General features: G+C 39.8%; 1 protein-coding gene and 1 long non-coding RNA gene across 2 annotated transcripts in view; both read right to left on the bottom strand.

Moving 5' to 3' along the window:
- PLBD1 (phospholipase B domain containing 1) overlaps positions 1-15,158 on the bottom strand; it is a 31,915-nt gene extending 16,757 nt beyond the window's left edge. Inside the window, exons 1-4 of the mRNA XM_026040425.1 lie at positions 14,870-15,158; positions 10,502-10,721; positions 3,573-3,656; positions 1,399-1,537 (exon numbers count right to left, since the gene is read on the bottom strand). Of these exons, the coding sequence (XP_025896210.1) occupies positions 1,399-1,537; positions 3,573-3,656; positions 10,502-10,719 (441 nt within the window). The 5' untranslated portion in view covers positions 10,720-10,721; positions 14,870-15,158. The remainder of the gene's footprint in view (positions 1-1,398; positions 1,538-3,572; positions 3,657-10,501; positions 10,722-14,869) is intronic.
- Positions 9,666-10,331, bottom strand: LOC112948201. Its single transcript, XR_003249562.1, has 2 exons — positions 10,247-10,331; positions 9,666-9,755 (listed from the first exon to the last, which is right to left on the bottom strand). It is a non-coding gene; the product is annotated as an uncharacterized LOC112948201 (long non-coding RNA).
- Positions 15,159-19,403: the final 4,245 nt, after the last annotated feature.

Here is a 19,403-nt window from a genome sequence, read left to right as displayed (position 1 = left end):
GAGTGCCAAACACACAGATGGGGAAGACGTTTTGCTTTGATTAAAAAGGTACGGGCTCGATATAGGCACCACTGCCCCAGCCAAAAACTTTCAAGGTGCTCAGAAAGGAGTAGGAAGCAATCCCACCATCTGCTCCAGGCATRTATGACAATGTAAATAGGTATCACTGCATATAATTCAAGAATAGAGGATACAACCATTTCAGCCTGTACCCCATTTCTGAAGTTTTATTAAATGTACCATTTCTACAAAAGCACGTTGATGAGATCCAACAGGCCCCGACTGAAAGGAGGCCAGAATGACTGAGTCACTTCAAAGGTCAATACTTTTTGATACCAAACACAGTGAGACAAACAATTACCACAGAACAGACACTGCAGATCGGACACGTCTCCACTAAGGCAACAGCTCAACACAAGATAGCACTTTTTACCCTGCCTAAATCTAAAGGATTCTGAATTAGTCAAAAAAATCAAAAATGATGAGTTTCATAGGACTCTCCAGATACAGGTGTTGTGGAAAGGAAATTTAGTTCTTTCTTGGAATTTTTTCTTACAATTCAGATCCACCAGGAAGGATTACTTTATTATTGGGAACAGATGCCACCCTTTTCCTCTCGGTTTGAGCAGATTCCCATTCCTGAAAGCTCTAGATCAGGTTCTACACAGGAAAGAGGTGGGTATTTTACTAAAATTCAGCTGCTACAATTCAGTACCCCCTGCCATCCTTGATAGTGATTAAATCAATACAAAAAAGTCAACCACACTTATTTGAATCCTCAGTTTCCTGAGGAACATGTTAGACATATTGCAGCAGCATTATAAATTACTATACCTACAGCAGAATTAATGAATCTCTGCTGCTGCATAAAAGTTGATGATCTGGAACATCGTAATTACAATTTCCAGTACAACTTCTATTATGGGACATTCAGAGAACACAAAAAAGGAGAAGACACTGAGCAATGAAAAGCACACTCCAAATTCTAATTTATGCTTGGAAATAAGAACAAAAGCTCCCAACTTGCTGATTCCTGCTGTTGCAGCTACTCTTATGCCCAGAAGGTAATTTGCTCAAAAACAGACTTGAAGGGATGACAGCAGACACCTTAGCAGGTGTCTGTCCTTCCAGCATTCGCACTTAGATCCAAAAACCACTCCCAATCTCACCAGCATGGGACAGCCCCAGATTCCAAGTCCATCTCAGAGGAGGACTCCTCTCACACCACCACAGACCAGTTATATTATTCCTCTCCTCTCACACCACAGTTATATTATTCAAACTGAATTGCCACTGCAATTTTTGTAGAATGTCATATTATCAGATTCCCTTCTACTCCATTCCCTTCTACTTTGACATCCCATCCCCACTACTAAAAAACAGATACATCAATCTTACTGTTTGTTTGTGTAGTTTAGCCCACTCGAGGGCTCCCATGTACAGACCATCCAGCTGTGCAATAATATAGCCAGCATGCCTCCAAAAGGGGTCATCTTTATTATTTCTGATTTGTTGTCTTGTCCATTGATCTTGTCTCCTGCAGAGGAACAAACAGGTTGGGGTTTTCTTGTTTTCGTTTTAGAGTATAACTGATAATGTATGGAAGAGACAAACACAGTCCCTTATTTGTCCCTTTCTAGTGTTCTTCTAGGTGTACATGTCCAGATCCATGCACGTACCTCTAATGGAGCAGTTCCACTGGCACACATCCCATTAACATAAACCAGAGATGGACACCATTTCTTTGAGGGACTCATCTATGTCAGATGCAACCTCCTCTCCTCAGTACAGATAAGCCAACATTGGATAGGTCATTTGAATTGCTCACTGTAAATGACTACTTTAGGATAAAACATAAAGTTTGAAGTGCCTATATTCCTCTCCTGGGTACAAGTGCAAAGAAGGCTTTCTGCTGCTGCTGCTCAAACACTGCCTCGCAGCCATTGCTCTCCTCCTCTGARGAAAACTTGGGATGCCAAATTAAATCATCCCATAGGCCAAATCCAGTCAAAAGGCTACTTGCCGAAGAACCCATGTTTACAGCAGGAGGAAAGAAACTGAAGAGACTCTAGAGAAAGAGCATTCAAAAGCATGAGGATCCCCAAGAATTCTCTCTCTGGCTTGTAGGCACAGGGCCATAAACAAACCATAGTTGCTAGARTAAGTCTGGAGCAGATTCTGGCCTCTAGTTCTGTTTCTATCCAGCAACACATATGGCAGCAAAAAAAAAAAAGAATGCATCCATTTGGCAAGGATGCAGACTCTTCCAGCAGACAGCAGCGTATGAGTGACAGAAGTCAGCCTGACTTGACTTTCTCAAAATAACCAGAAGAAGMAGCATGTCACAAGAAACAGCCACATGGTTGCAGAGCTCAGAGCTACAGGCTTCAGTATGAAGCAGCAGGTAACAAGACTTCTATAAAAGAGAGCAGTTCTGCAGGTGTCCACGACACAGGCAATAGGAAAATSCTACAAGGCCCTCCAGCAGTGCTCCCGCCACCCCTACAGCACTTCTCTGGGGATACAGTGGCACCTGATGCCAAATCATTCTTGAAAAAAATATCTCCCTAGATATGGGAGATATATCCCTAGATATGGTGGCTACCTCATTTTTTTTTTTTTTTTTACAAGAAGGGACAGCAAGGCTGAAAAACAGAGAGACAGCGTTTTCTTTTCTTCTTCTAGCCAAATAGGCTACCGTAAAGTAGTCTTCATTTATATGTATATATAAAAATATATATTATATTATATCATATATTATATTATATATAATATAAAGAATATACAATGTATATATTACATATATATTATTATATATATTATTATATATATTATATATAAAATATATATATATGCGCAACAACAACAGAATCAATCAGATATATATCCCCATGTGTCATGTGAGAAACACAAAATGAGGGGAAAATGGGAAAAGCTCAGAAGTGACTAAAGTGTTTTCAGCAGTGTTTGAAATGGAAGGAAACTTAAACCTAAGGAGATTAAAAAAGAAAGGTTGGTAATCACAGCTGAATCCTCAAGTCCCTGCCATGGTCCTTTCCCACTTGTAATTTCCCACCAGTGTAACTGCATTATTTGAGTAGAATTACTTTTGATTTACATAGCTGAAGAGAAAAGGTAACCAGGACTCTTGTGATTAGCAAAGAATTCTCTTAGTAGTAGAGCAAACAAAGCAGAAGCCTAAGAGAGGAAGGAAAAGATACACAGTGCTAAAAAGATTAAGGTGCCAAGAGACCTCACTGTTCAGTATAACTTTCAGAACACCAGCTTTTCAGAAAAGACTATTGACTAGAATAAGCTTCAGATTTCATTGGCCTTATCCCTTCATAATGGTAGTTTCAAAAAACTTTCTTGAATAAACAGAATTGAGGACTCTGCTTTTCTTGAAGTATGTTTAAATTTTTTTTTTTTTTTACACTAATGGCATACAGTCAGATGAAAAGTAAGCATTTATTTTCTATAGCCCATAAAAAAGAGGGTCAAAAATAGTGAAAAACCATCAATCTCTAAACCCAAATTTTAAATAGCTTATTTTCTAATAACTTAATACATACGCCATAAAACTCTGAACTCCACTTCGAACGCTGGGATTCTTAATTAATTGCGGATACATATTTACAGCATGGTCATACATGTGCCTGAAAGAACAAGAGCAGCAAAAGTTACTGTTTTGCATCTTTCCTCCCTTTCCCTTTCTGCCCCACTGGCAAACAAGCATTGATAGATAAGCACCACAGTCCACACAGTCACTTTTGCCTAAACACACAACAAACAGCGAAAAGTAACAACTGGTTGTAGTTAAAATTCAAATGAAAGGCCTTGCTCACGCCCACCTAAACTGCTGTTCAATGGAAAGAGATGCAAGAAGGAGATTAAACTACTTCATAGCAAAAAAAAAAAAAAAAAAAAAAAAAAAAAAATTCAGGGAATGTTTGTAGGCCAGCAGCATCTAGAAAGTCCTAGCATGCTAATTTAAAGCACAAAAGAAAAGATTTACTGAATAACTATTCCATTTGGATCCAAGAAATCATTGGGGTAGAGGAGATATAAATCACTGATTCAATAATGGGTGAGAAACCTGGATTCATATCTAACAAATTTACATACCATTAACTAAGTGTTCTTTCCTTACTGATTAATCTAAATATCTATGTTTTAAAGTGTATATTTAAAAATGAAGAGTTGATCCTGCTTGTTCCAAAAGAATACTAATTGATTCAATTCAGCATTATGGAAAACAAAATCATTGTGAATTTCATGTTGAGTTCAGTAGTTATTTTGTTCCCATTAATAAAGAGGAAAAAAAAAATCATTTTCAAAATGAAACACTGAACAATTCACAGTGAAATTAACCTTCAAAGAGCTCAAGAGCTCAAAAATTAAAAACATCTTTCCATTTTACATAAAATGAAATGGTCATGATCAAGGCAAAATAGAACTTCTGTGTTTTCATTACGTTATTTTTCCTCCAATCCTTAATCTGGTTTAAAGGTCAGCAGGAAGTTATTTTTGCTGAGGTCTGATGCTAGAAGAACTGCATCAGTCATCAGTAAAAGCAGCTCCTACCAAGTGCTAAGACAGCAAAAGCAGAACCAAGAAACGGGCACCGGCCTCAAGGAAAGTTGGTGCCAGCAAGTCAGAATTCCTTGTACTGAAACCCCATGCRGGCAACTTCTTCTGGGAGGTGTAGAGACAGCAGCTCGCTCTTACGGTTTGTCTTGGGGCATAATTGAAGACCAGAGATGAGTGAGCAGCTTGCCAGGGATTAAAGATACTGAACCGCTGCTCTCCCCCTTTCTCTTCCAGGGCTTCCCCCCACTTTGCCTGTTTGCAGCTCTTTAGGTACCACTTGGTCGTGTGATACCTCTGCTTCACGTGTCAGCTCTGGCACCTTCTAACTACAAAATCTGAAAAGCGTTCACAACATTCAGGCAAAACATTAAAACATCAAGGAAGAGAAGTATTTTTCTGGCACCTTTTCCAGAATATTGGAATTGGTGAGAATTTGATTATCACGGAGCAGAAAGGCACCAGAGCTGGTGCAAGAAGGCAGTTTTTCCACTAGGTTAGGAGATAGGATTTGTGGAAGGGGTACCAGGATCTGCAGGAGGAGAAACAGAATTGCCAGCAGCTGCACCCTCTTACACCTGTCATGAAACCTCAGCCATTCTATAAGTTTTAGCTTTCAGGTTCCCCACTGAAGAAAAGCCTATGTGCCCCAGCCAGAGCACATTTCTTAAAGAGGGTAYGAAAGTTGAAGAGGTTGCTCAATACCCTCACAGTCCCAGGGAATTCAACAGGTAAAATTCCCAAGTAATTTTAGAGGTAAATGTTCTTACTCYGTACTGCTCCATACCACGAGTCAGGGCTCTGATGGGATTAGTAAAAGGTAGAAAGATGTGCAGGCCTCTAAGTTCAACCACCACCTACAGCATCTTCATCCAGGGCMCTCCGAGGACATGCAACTGAAACCACCTTCTTTAATGGCCTTCCTTCTTGCATCATGCTGACAGAGGAAGGAACGTCAAGAAATGATTTATCTTTAAGAGCTTTTTACTGAGCTTTTTCTCCTAACTGCCCTGTGTTTTTCTTTTTTTCCTTTAACAAAGCCTCTATGTGTAGGGCTTGCATGTTTCCTAAGCACAGTATCCTCTGCAGTAAAAAGGACCATTATACTAAGGCAGAGCTTTGTAACTCTAACAACAAATACAAGGCTATTATAAAGCTGGGGACAAGAAGCACAAAATCAGTAAAGCAGAGCTCTGTTTCTTGAAATTAGAGAGCAGCATGATGGGACTCAGGTCAGCTAAGGTCACATTAGGAAAAAATAATACTTCAGGTAATGATGCTTCAAAATTAAAGTCTGCTCTTAAGTACCTTATATGTCCCTGTTGGAACTGATTAAAAATATGTGTTCAGTGTCATAGATTTGGATGTGCTCTGTCACTGAGCCAATGAAGTGAGGCCTCAGCAGCACTTCCATTTGTAGCTGGGGACAGGAATTCAAATCCAAGAAAACAAGGACAAGCAACTTCAGCTGGATAATAGGTCTGGTCCTTTATAGAAGTGAGAGACTGCAGTCAGAACACACTGGTATCTGACACTCTAGRCATTAGGAAAGGGATCACCAATGTGCTTGCAAAATACATAATAACTATCCGAATCTGGTGCCTACCCTGTAAAGAAGTGGTTCATCATTTATAATGCCTGTATTCCTATCTCGACTTGTAGAAGAGGCTGATCAACTCAGCTATAAAGCTAGAGAGAAATAAATTCTTTCCAGAAATCTGAGGCAAAACAGTTCTCTGCATGATTATTTGTAATTCATTTGTCTTGCATTGGGCTTAGTTTCCTACCTAGAACAAAACTTAACCTCTGAGAGTACTGTTCTGTCACTCCTATGCTTACAGCAAGAGGCCCAGCTGTGCCTAGAAACCCTTCTTCATGCCGTGAGTGTAATGCAAGGACTGAGATAGCTRAACATTCCTGGAAGTCTCTGAATTGGAAGTGCCATCGACCTAGAGCCACTGCAGGAACCTGCATTTCAACCTCAGTTCAGGCTTCCAAAGTATCCCTGGGTGAGTGCCATACTTGAGCTCAGAGAACTCCTGAGAGGACTCTAGGATTTCTCCAAGAAGATACCTTGGGTCATTTCTCCTTCAGGAGGTCATTACCACAAATAGAAGCAAGACAGCTGGAGACTGTGCAGTAGTCCAGGCTGTAGGTGATGATGCATTAACGAGGACCTCAACTACCTTGAGGTCTTGATGTCTCTCTTTTGGGGGCTACAGCAGAGCCAGTTCTGGCATGACAGAGCACTGGTTTTAGCTGCCCAAATACGGAGACAGACACCTTAAGCTGTTTCACTTCTGAAAATGTGGAGCAATCCTCCCTCCTCTCCCTGCCAAAACCCCCTCCCTTCAAAATAACTTGCAAAGCAAGAATTCAGAGCTTGGGCCAAAAAATGATTCTGGAATCCCCCAACTTAAAAATGCTATATACCTATTTTATTCAGATGCACTACAATGCACATATTTATTAATAACAGGGACTGTCCATGGCATCTGAGATGTTGAGAATCCAAAAGATATCATCAAAATATACAACTTTCCTCCCCTCTCAACTTTGTCTTCTTTGTCATCTCATCTCCCTGGCTGTTCCCTTGGGCTTGGGCCACTAAGCTACATGAGTTCTGGATGCAATCCTTTAAAATAAAAGGGGAACGAGCATTTTGGGTTTGTTCTGTCAAATCTGCGGTTTTGAACACACTGATGCACAATTAGGCAGAAATCAACTAATGCATTTCCAAGGGAAAGGGAAGTATTAATTTCACTTCATGGAATCTTCTCTTTCATAGAAGTTAATGTAGGTAAAGGATAGCAGGATACCTCCTTTTCTCTGCCTATGAGCAAAAAAAAAAAAAAAGAAAAAGAAAAAAACCCACCATTGTAGCAAAGCAGTTCCTTAATTTGATGGTTTGAAAGAAATTCTGTGATGAATACTAGCTAGGAGCTACATGTTCCTTAGTGTAATGAAGCATGGCAGTTAAGTTAGATAATATTCCTGTTGCTCAGTGTTTGAGAGGGAGTGGTTGTTGATGCAAGTAAAGCTCTCAGCACGCAGGAACGGATTGCTGTCCTCTTCCCTGCTGTTACCTGCACATGATAGCCCTCAAAAAGGGGCAGCGAGCTCGTGCCTCTGCTGTGGGCACTGATGTGCACCGAGGGAGAATGAAGGCATTTAAAGCCTTCTTCTCACAAGAGAAGTATCAACAGTGCTGAACAGCTTCCCTGAATACAGGTTGTGTTGGGTATTTTGAGAGATACAGGAACTACAAGCTGAAAGAGACCATTTCCAGCTTGATATAGAAGCCGTCTGTAACTGTCCTCAAGGAACGAGTCYGCCTCAGCATTAATTTGGATTCTGAAACTTCAGGCAAGAAGGAGAAACGGGATTTTGAGAAGAAACTTAAAGTCTTCAAGTTTTAGCAAGTTCTCACTATTCCTGTGGTTCAGCCAACTGCAAACCCACTGTGAAAGCAACTGCCAGTATTCCATTTATTGAATAAGCAGAGACACGTTAAGGTCTTGCAGGTAAATACTGAATAAACTCTGCCTTTGCAAAGGTCAGTGAAGCATAGCACAATTCATCTCTGCTCATTAGCCCATTTAGATAGGTATTCTTAACTTCAAGATAATCTCTTATCTGAAATATCTTTACAAGATCTAACAAAGGTTAATATTCACAACCCTCAGCGAGGAATAGGCTCCCAGTCCAGTCACAGCCATACTAAGGGGCAAAGACATTGCCCCAAACTAAATTCAAATGGAATGTGTAACAGCTGACAGTCATTTTAGTGACGGCAATCGTTTTCAATTATTGCACTCTCAGGGAATTTCACAGTGCATTTCCTCAGAAAGTTTCCTCAATTGAAGAAAGGCATTGGTTATTTCTATTTGCATCTTAACCTTAAACTGCTTTAAATCAGCAGAACGCACACAGGTCTCACACTTGCTTTCCTAACCTTTTCATTAAATCAAACCCTCAATTTCATTTCCATTTTTTTCCCATGTCTTTTCATTGTTATTTCTGCTATATCCACCTGTAGGCAAAGGGCTGCTCAGTGGTGGAGCTAGCAGCACTGCAGTAACAACTCGGGTTGAAAAGTGGTCCTGATAAGCACCTTGTCCCTGAACAGAAAACCCTGAACAGTGAACCTGAACAGTGAGCACTGTCATTTAKATGTAACTTCAATTAATATCTGTGGAAAAAGAACACAAGAAATACTCCCTCCCCGAACTTGCATTTAGACTATGACATGAAGTACTTGCAAATACTTCTCCACATTTAAAGAAATGGAAGCTAGGAAGATTTAAAATCTGGTATGGAAGCTGAGTGAGAACAGGAAGAGGCTTGTTGCAACTAGAGCATTATTTGCCATCTGACTGGGCTTGCTACTTAGAGCTCAGCAGATGCCATAACAGCCCTTGAGTTAATCACTTAGAGATGAAAGCTGCTAGGTAGAGCCTTAGTGAAATTCTCTTGCACAACAAACAATTGTAACAAAATATTTTGATGTAATACTAATATTCACAGATCCAAAACACAGTTTACATAAGCTGCCTGCATAGCACGTAACAATGCCATCTCATGCCACAATCTACTGAGCATATTTCTAAATCTCTTATATGCATTTCCTTTCTCTTCATGTACAGGGTACATGCTATGCATTCAGAACTCTTAAGATCACTCTTTCCTTGACCTGGCAAAGTGTTTTGTTGATGACAAATACTCCCAAATACCTTCATTCCTTCCAATATTCTTGTCCAGAGACCTAATTCCGGAAGAGTCTACTGGAGTCGCTTTAAAACATTTTATGATCAAAGAATAATCTGTAAATCTTAAAACGTCTTATTACTCATTAAATRAAAGACTTGTCCAGCAGTCAKATTTGATGCAAGTGCTGCACAAAAMACTCTGCACTGCTGGCCTGTTCAGTGCAGCCTGCGAACGTATATTCCAGTGTTCTGGAAGCAAAACTGGTAAAGCCAAATTCATAACAGCAAACATCACAAACATCTATTCCTCAGACATGCATTAGAACTTGGGAATTTTTCTTTTGCTCCAACTAAATCAGCAAAGGAAGAGATGAAGCCTGTTCAGCTCAGTGCTTAGCTGTGGCACTGTGATTTCCATCAGTTGGTATCTTAAAGTCCCATGCTGCCTTCCCACCTAGCCTAGAAATAAATGGTTGGAAAAAATAAATAAATAAATGATCACCCACACCCAACACACACTGCTGGGTAATTATAACAAGCATAAAAATGCTGTCAATTTTCACAGATCTGTGTTGTGAGATTCAGTTCCCCACCTCTCCAATGGCTTTTCACACACACATTGAGCCTTCTCGACCAAGGCCAGTCTGCCATCCAGCCTATCAGGGCAATTTTTAAATTTGTCCAAGACTGACTAAACTTCTCATCATGCTGTGAGGTTTCAGTGTGTTCCCTAGCAGTTTCTGGACAACAATTCCTGAAAAAGCTCCTTAGGAAAGTCCTATAGCCTTTGCTAGACACACCTCTTCCTGCATGGCGTATTCAAGTGTGTCATCTGTTATTGGTAAATCACCTAACTATAGGCTAGGAAAATAACTACTCTTTCTTCTATCCTTTTGTAGCTATTTACGATGCAGGGCTTACGCGCTCCATTCTGTGATTACATTACTTACGTGGTAACACAGAAACAGTGCTCATCTATCTCACCAAGGTGAGAAGGAACTTCTAAAGGATGAGGAGTGCACAGAGTAGAAACCACATCTTCATCCTGTAATAAATATGCTATCCTTCATACTTACTGCTAATTAAAAGAACAGCACACAGCTGCTAAGTATATAGTTAGTTTAAGCAGACAGGAATTAAGGAGAAAAAAAAAATAGTACAGAAATCTACTGGAAGTGTSATGAGTTGCTTCCTGGGCTACTTACGGAGCTGTGAGATAGCCTTCCAAAAAGCCAGATGCATACATGATATCTTCATTGCTTAAAGTCTGATGGCCGTAGCCCGATTTGATCTCCAGAACTCCCCAACCTGTTTTCTGTATAGAGTTGTTGTAGAAACCATAGGCATCTCCACTTCTGTCCAGTATATTCCTGACCTGAAGTGTCTTCTCAGCTTTATTCCAGTACACAGTTGCATAGCGCATTTCTGCAGATAAAAGGCAGAAGAAAACAAAAATGGGAAGTCAGTTTTGCAGTACACCTGATAAAACAACAGGGATAAAACAACAGGGATAAAACAACAGGGATAAAACAACAGGGATAAAACAACAGGGATAAAACAACAGGGATTACAGGAACTTCATTTCTCTTGCTCAGCACTGTGTCTCAGAAGGCCAATGGGATCAGAGAATTACTTGTGATATGTATAAAACGTTTCAATTTTCGATTTGGTAGCTGCAGTTATGGTTTCCAGTCACAGGCATCATTAATTAACTGTATGCAAAAAGCTGTATGGAGACTTACACAAGAGTTAAGACTTCAAAAAATGTGATAGACCAAGTCACTCATCTATAGAATTTTCAAAGACTGAGAACTGAGAAAGTTGTTGCTGCCAAACAAGATTAAAAGTACATCTTACTACAGAGAAGTGTAAGTAGATATTTCCTACCCAATAATAAAGGCCAAATTATTTGATACTCAATCAAGTTTAAGAGASTAATATGATTGCTTTCCACAGTGTTTAGTTCCACTATGTACAGGAACAGTGATGTAAACATTATACAGAGCAGTATGGGAGCTAATTGGAGTATTACTAGGACAGCAGGTAAATATTCTCATGTTACTCTTTAGGAAATTCGTTGCAACTCCTTCAGTAGACAGCACCTGACACAGCTGAGTCTTGACACAAAATTTAGGAGAAAAGTGTTCCATTAACTAGTCAAAAAGAAAATCTGTACAAATCTTACTGAAAGTAATTTTAAAAGACAGTATGTCTTAGCAGCTGGAAAGGATTACAGCTACAGTCAAATTTCCTTACCACCTAAAGATTCAAAAGATGATTTTCCAAACTATCTTCCTGGACAACTAATCCAAAAGGTGCCATTATCCAAGAGGGTGATTAGGCAGTCACAGATTGAAGAGACTGGTACAAAGGCACCATAGAACTGCAATCCTTTAAACGGCACAGAGCCCATCATCCAAGCAGAAACAGGTCACAGGAGTTTAAAATGAAAAGGAAATATGGGGAGTTGGGCATTAGACTGTCCAGCATTCTTCTTAGACTGCTGTTTAAAATGTATACTCTGAATTAGTCAAGTTTTGTTCATGTCAAGTTCAATAGCAAAGAGATAAGGAAATCACTTTCAAAAATCTCAAGTCATTCAGCCTTTGCTAGAATTGGACCTGGTTACACCAGATCTCCAATTCACAGCTCACAAGACTACTGTGGTACTGCAAGTGAGATGAGAGTTCAAAATAATTCCTGAGTCACACCTCCTTGAATTATGAGCTTACGCCTTAACTTCCCAAAAGAAGCACAGTACAACTATAAGGAAAACTGTGATGTTCTATTCCCTTGGCCCTTCTCCAAGGCATGGCAGTGGGTGGTGCCAGTTTACAGCAAGAAGTATCATTTGGTTACTCTTTCTTATAATGGCCACAAGCTGAAACACAAGAAGTTCCGTCTCCAGGTGAGGAGGAACTTCTTTACTGTTAGGGTGACAGAGCAGTGGAACAGGCTGCCCAGGGAGGTTGTGGAGTCTCCTTCTCTGGAGGTCTTCAAAACCCGCCTGGATGCCACCCTGTGCCACATGCTCTAGGTGTGCCTGCTTGAGCAGGAAGGTTGGACTAGATGATCTGTAGAGGTCCCTTCCAACCTTAAATATTCTGAAATATTCTGAAATATTCTGAAATAATCATTAATCTTATGCACCGTATCCATATCAGCTGCAAAGTAGATAATTAGCTATTTTACAAGTAGCTAGATATTCTATATCCATATCAGCTGCAAAGTAGATAATTAGCTATTTTACAAGTAGCTAGATATTCTATGATCATCCAGAATTCTCCATGACTTTAGTAGGCATTCTGTGATAACTGAAACTAGAAGAAAAATAATAATAATATCAACACAAGGTCAGTGTAATATCTGTTGCTCTTTAAAAAAACTGCAATGTTTCTCTAGCATATAGTTTCATTTTGAATTAAATGCACCTATTTGAGTCAGTACTCTTAAACATAATATTAAGAAAAGACTTATCAAGAGTCGAAGTATTTGAATATAAATCACAGGATAGTTGAGGTTGGAAGGGACCTCTGCTCATTCAAGGTCACCCAGGACACTGTTCAGACGGCTTYTGAGCATCTCCAAGGATGGAGACTCTACCACCTCTCTGAGCAGCCTGCTCCAGTGCTCAGTCACTCCCACAGTAAAGAACTTCYCACTCCTTGTGTTCAGACAGAACTTGCCAAGTTTCAGTCTTTGCCCCTTGCCCCTTGTCCTGTTGCTGGGCACCACTAAGGTGAGCCTGGCCCTACCCTCCTTATATCCTCTCTTCAGGTATTTATACATATTAGCAAGATCTTCTTCGTTTTCTCCAGGCACAAAAGGTCCAACTCTTTCCTCAAATTAGAGCAAAGAGCAAAAGTATTTTCTAAGAGTTAACCTTTCTCCAAATAAGCACAATTTTTTTTTTTTTTTGGACACTCAACCACAAGGTTGTTTCTTCCTAGCATTCCAGCAAGGACAGCAATAACCATTTCCTACTAAAGTCACTCTTCATAATGCATCAGAGAAACTTCTCTTGTGAACAGGTAATAAGCAGCGATAGCTAGGAAAATTTTAGTACTGAAAGAAAACTTTAYTTTTTTATTAGTTTTATTTAATAGAAGTATTAACTGCTCTAAATGGCTCTATATTTAGAAAGGAAATTCCAGGAACTTGGAACGCAATGTTTAAAAACATGTTTCTCGTCTGCCAGAAGGCTATTTAAAGAACTGAGACATGACAGAATTTGGATCCCTCTTCAAGAGGCACAATTCACTTTTCTGTTATGATCCCTTGGTTATCTTTTAGTAACATATGGAAAATCAGCTACTTTAAGGCAAGGGTTAACRTGGGACTCGCTCAACCTGAACATCTAGAGAAAGAAGAGCAGGCCARTATGGGACAGTCAAACACTATTTTGCAACCCTAAAGCTCACAAACACAAAGAGGACGGGGATGTTGACTGCATGGAAAGGAAGATGCTTTGAAGAAGGGGCACAAGGGTCGAGCACAGAGCAGGACCGGCCCATCCAGCACTAAGGGGAGGCGGATTCTGCCTGCAGAGGCCACAGCAGGGGCAGAGGAAAGGCAGGCTGTGTGCTCTGCCCGMTGAAACAGAACATAGAAAAGGGGATGTGAGGAGAAGGAATGCTCTCAAAAAGATAACACGCTTTTCGCCACCTCCAGCCTAATGAAGAGCTGGGAAGAAGACCATAGGAAGCAGGGTAGCAGGTTCCTGTTACCAGTGTTCACAGACCAAACAGGTGCACCAAGGAAGCCTTCCATCTAAAAAAAAGGATCTGTTGCTGTCTTTTTAAATAAGGCTGCTCCCAGTGCCACTTCAACTGAAATAAGGACAAGTACCCCAAACACAGGTAGTCTAACATAGCATGGTGGGGTTTTTGCTTGTTTTTTTGTTTGTTTGTTTTTAAAACATCTTTTTCTCCTCCCATGGCCAGGTCATCAACATACAGAGATGTTTCTATAAGTCAGAACAAACTTCAAAACTTTAAAGTTTACCCTGTCCCTATTCACCACATGGTAGATTTAAAATGAGGAAGACTTGGAAAAGGATGGGAGAGAGGGAGAAGTATGAAATGGTTTGCCACAAGGCTAGAGAGGCAGTTAAAGAAAAAACAAAGAGTTAAATGCTGTGTGTGTGTGTGTGTGTGTGTGTGTGTGTGTGTAAAGCCATATGTATATATACGTACATACATGAATGCCTTTACAACAACGCTTGCACCCAGGAGAAGATAACAAGTGCCAGACACTGATCCATCAGATTTAAATATTTAATTTTAATAGTGAACTTGTGAGGAGGTACATGACAGATGTCAGAAATGAACATGCGAACATGAACTTCACAGCTAAATTCAAAAGTGATATTCAGTCATATTTAACACCAAAATCTCCAAGCACAAAATCATCTTCAATGCTGCTAACAGCATTTTCCATTGCCCCTTCAACTGTGTCCACACATCAATAACAACCCTCCCCTTCTCCCTTCCAACTTCACTGCTTCATCGTTACCGGCAGTATTAAGATCTGCTTATTCTCATTCAAGAGCTGGACAAGAAATGCTTTCTTACCTCACTCCCAAAGGTGTTTGKGAATCACTGTGATTTCATGTTTCATTCTTTTCTTGTAAACACAGATAGTTGTTTTTCATGGCAGTTCTCAACAGAAATCCTTATCAGGTGTATTTCACACAAGTTCAAATGAACTCTCAAGAGCAACTACTTCTTCCCTTCCTCAAATATATTCTTCTTATTTGGGAAAGATCATTTCCCTTTAGTGAAGTTCCTTGCAACTCTGCCACTCATTAGCCAGTTGCCCCTGCTTCAGAGATCCAGGTCTATAGCCTCCTCAGATCTGACAATATCAGAATACCTAGATATAATGAAACTATGTTTATTTCAAAGGCAACATATAGTTGTGTATATACATACATATATTTTACTTATCTTTTTAAAGTGTCTTGGCACAGCTGGAGTTAAAGCTACAAACTTTAAAGTCTATATACACCTTAGCAAGCTTATGCTACAATGCAATTCAAGCATTCCCCATCACCTAGTTTTTTTTTTAGTCATTTTAAAATAACAAGACTAACTTTAGGAAGAATTTTTTTAAAAATCCACAACTAAATCCAGAAAAAAAATCCAGAACTAAAATATATAGTGWAATACAGATAAATAAGAAGCAACTATATCTTACTGAAAATCTCATACATGCCCTGCAAGAACAGGAACCTTTCTCTGGAAGGGTAATACTAGTATTTTTATGTTTGTTCTTGGAGGGCAGGGCAGTTCTCCCAGTGGTTGCAATGGTAGCTTCTAACACATGAATCAAATGCCACAGCTCCATGATGACAGACCATCCTTGTTACTATTGCTAAGCTAGACTTCCCRAGGTGTAGCACAGCAAATACTGAGCAGAGCAAATACCTGCTCCTAGGACTCTAAAATACATCAGACAGCAAAAGTTCTCTGGAGTTTCCATACCGATATTTCTTGGAATGACCCAGCTAAGGAACTGAAGCAGACACGAGCTCCTTACTGCAGTGTAAGCAATGACTGAACCYCCTGGGCATGGGGTGGGTCAGGGGATTCACCCTTCCACCTCACTGCAACCAGCAACTCGGGAGACGTGCACAGGTCCAGAGATGTGATTCCACCACAGCACAAATAAGATGGGAGACAGAAGCAGAGGAAAGGCGCAGTGACAGAACAGTATGCTGCTCCTTCCCAGGTTTGGGATGCTGCTTCTCCTTCTCAGCATTGGGCAGGGACCGGGCAGAGCCTTTCCTTAAATTGCCCGATGTTAGTGAAGATAGTACAACGCATCTTCCAAATAAAAATCCATTAACTGGACAACAGTAGGAAGAGTGCTGGAATTCCTTCAGCAACTGAGAAGGATCACAGAATCACAGAACAGTTAAGGTTGGAAGGGACCTCTAGAGATCATCCAGYCCAACCCCCTGCTCCAGCAGGGACACCCAGAGCACRGGGCACAGGGCGGCAYSCAGGCGGGTTTGGAAGATCTCCAGAGGAGGAGACTCCRCAGCCTCMYTGGGCAGCCTGTGCSAGGGCTCTGKCACCCTCACAGGAAAGTTCTTTCTCATGTAGAGATGGACCTGCCTGTGCTGCACCCATTGCGCCTTGTCTTGTCACTGGCCACCACTGAGAARAGCTTGGCCGCTTTCTCCCYACGTTCTCCCTTCAGGCACCTGTACATGTTGAYCAGATRTCCTCTCAGCTATGCAAATCTGCCTTTTGCCAAGAGTGCACCCTTAAAAACAGAAAGATAGATGAACAGAACATGAACAGAAAATGAAGATATTTCAGATGCTGCTAAGAGGTGGTGGTGGTCCCTTTGATTTTTCAGGCTGCAATGCCAAATCTTCTCTGTCGTTTTTGTCCAAGTCCAGGAGTTGTCAGGCTCTGCTAGAAATAGGGCTTGTGTTCAACTTRGTGGCAGTTGGGAGAATAGAAATACACACGTTTGTCAGGAGGCAGAGAAAAACAACTAAAGGAAATATCAAGTGAGACTAGGAGTGGTGAAACAAGATGCTGAAAAGGGCAYCAAAAATAGCAGCAATTTGTAGTGAGAAAACAGAACGGACAGCAAAGACAAGAGAAAAAAAAGGAGAAATATGGAGAAGCGCCTCAATAATATTGAACAAACACAATATTAACTAGGTAGGATSTATATTTAGCATATAAGTTACAACTGAAAAAGTAACACCTGACAGGCCTTAAGATTAGTAAAATTCTTTGGGTAAATTCTTTGGTAAATGGCTGCTTCTCCAGCCAGTTTGTATTTTTGTTTTGTTTTTAATAAAYATCTAAATAAGTTACTGAATTAGAAATTATCAGAACTCTTTCTTTCCTTAAAATGAAAGAGGCTAGAAGGTTTGGAGATTTCTACTTTTCCTTAGTCTGACAAATAAGACTACTGATGAGCAACGCAGCACTGGGAAAGTTTTCAATCATTTTATGCATTGCAGGTTTCACAATGACATAGACCAGAGTGACAGGCTAAATTAGAATGAAGATCTTTTAAGAATAAAAGGCCCRCTRGTTTTCTTTCCTTGCAATTTTAACTATAATTTAAATGTTTATTTTTATCTATAGCTTCTTAAAGGTGAAGAGTTTTTTTCTGTAGACATATTAAGATCTACTTAGCAGATTCTACTCAGATACTTTCCATTAATTTTTCTTTTCCCTTTCACAAGGACTAGTTTTGCACAACTTATAAAACACACACAAAAAAAGTACAAAGTTACACATCTCTCATATCCAGTATACCCTCTCCCAAAGCTAATGTTCTGTAGTTAGTTTATATTAGCAGGGTTTGCCTATTAAATATTTCACATCAGTCAAAACAAGCAGCATCTGGCATTTCTGTTCAGTTTTGTAGCTTCATGACTTGTCCYATTTCCTCCAACAAAATGTTAACATCATCCCTCCAACCTTTCAGAAAGCTTGTGATATACAACTGAAATTTCAAAATACAACTATATTTGATATTCATTACAAAATAAATATTAATTACTTCAAGACTTCTTTAGAAATTAACTTAAACCATATAAAAACCTAACATGAGGCTCRGTAATTTTCAATTAAAGTAGTCAATGCATTCTTGCAGKGCTTGAATATAAGCTATTTRARCTCTYTATTCTCTTGGTCTCACTTCATCTTACTTCCTCATACAGGTAAGGTTTAAGTAATTTTTCAATTTGTCTCTAACAGGCCTGTCATTATTTGAAGCCTAATCCCCTGGTTTGTGCTTTCCAGAAAGAGAGCRAGAGAGAAGCAATATTCAGCTACACAAACTACAAATTGAAAGCTATAAAAGATTCAAACTCTTYATGTTCACATGGAAAGCTTCGTTGATACAGCAAACTTATCACAACAGTTGCAGGTCCCCCGGATGAGTCACAAAATGAACAGCTTCATAAGTCACTTCACTAAGCTTCTATTCCTAATCTTCTATTCCTAAATTTAAGTGATTTTCAGCACAGAACATTCCCTACCGTTTCCAAATGGTACAATGAAGCATCCTCAAGGCTTCTGAAATTCCACAGAATACAGCTGTGGAATTTCAAAATTATATAATAATGAACTAATCTAAAAACATACATATATTTGTATTTTGTGGCAATTCAATAGATGGAGCGCTGTTTACTCCATTAAACAGCCTAAAGACATTTGTTTGCTACTTTAAGTCCTTCTACCTAAAAGGTCCATTATGATGCGAGAAATCAAGCCAGCATTAGCTGAAACTACTTAATATCCCCAAATTCTTTTCACTTTCCACGTGTGCTTCATGGGTGAACCTTCCTCCAGTGCTGCTAATGTTAAAATATGTGTGTGCATACAGATATATATATATACACACATATGTATATATGTGTACACACAAACACACATATATATATGTGCCTTCCCTTAGGAGCTTCCTAAAAGATGAGCATCAGAAACAACCTTTAAGATCTTCAGAGTTAATTGAAAGCAGAAGAGTTAAGTTTTCCTGGTGGATGTGCTCCTCAGTTTGCAGAGTCCATCCAACACTGTCAACACAAGCAGCATCTGCTCTCCTTGTCCCCCCTCTATTACTAACCTTTAGCCATTTTACACAAATGTAGAACTTCACTTTCACACACTCCACGCTATTCAGAATCTCTTAAATTGTCTCCTTTAGTGACTCTTTCCCCCATCCTTCCTATTGCTGTGTAATCTATTTCAGACTTCTCAATGAGGATAGACGGGCAATGTTCACCCGTGCTGGCACGTCTTCTAGCACATAGATGGACACCACAGCATTTCCTCACATCTCTAAGGCTTCCTCAAACAACTCGCGTGAAAACTTCAGCAAAAAGACAAGATTATGAAGCCTATTAAAAAATACCTGCCTTTTGCACATGTTTGTTCACATCCAAATCCTGTCTCTGAAGTCATGGCAGTTACAATAGTTTAAAAGCAGAGATCAAACGCAAACAAAAATCAAAGATACAGGAAAAAAAGTCAGCAGAAGCTTGAATGTGTTTCTGAAGTTTCGGTTATTGAATTAGCTTAATTGCAGCCTGAAAGCTTCTGCTGAAAACACAGCATTATGCAAATA

Source organism: Nothoprocta perdicaria, unplaced genomic scaffold (genome assembly GCF_003342845.1).
Source record: "Nothoprocta perdicaria isolate Ctin4 unplaced genomic scaffold, notPer1 scaffold_256, whole genome shotgun sequence".
Taxonomy (NCBI): domain Eukaryota; kingdom Metazoa; phylum Chordata; class Aves; order Tinamiformes; family Tinamidae; genus Nothoprocta; species Nothoprocta perdicaria.
Note: the sequence above shows the minus strand (reverse complement) of the source record. Positions and strands in the feature narration are given on the sequence as shown.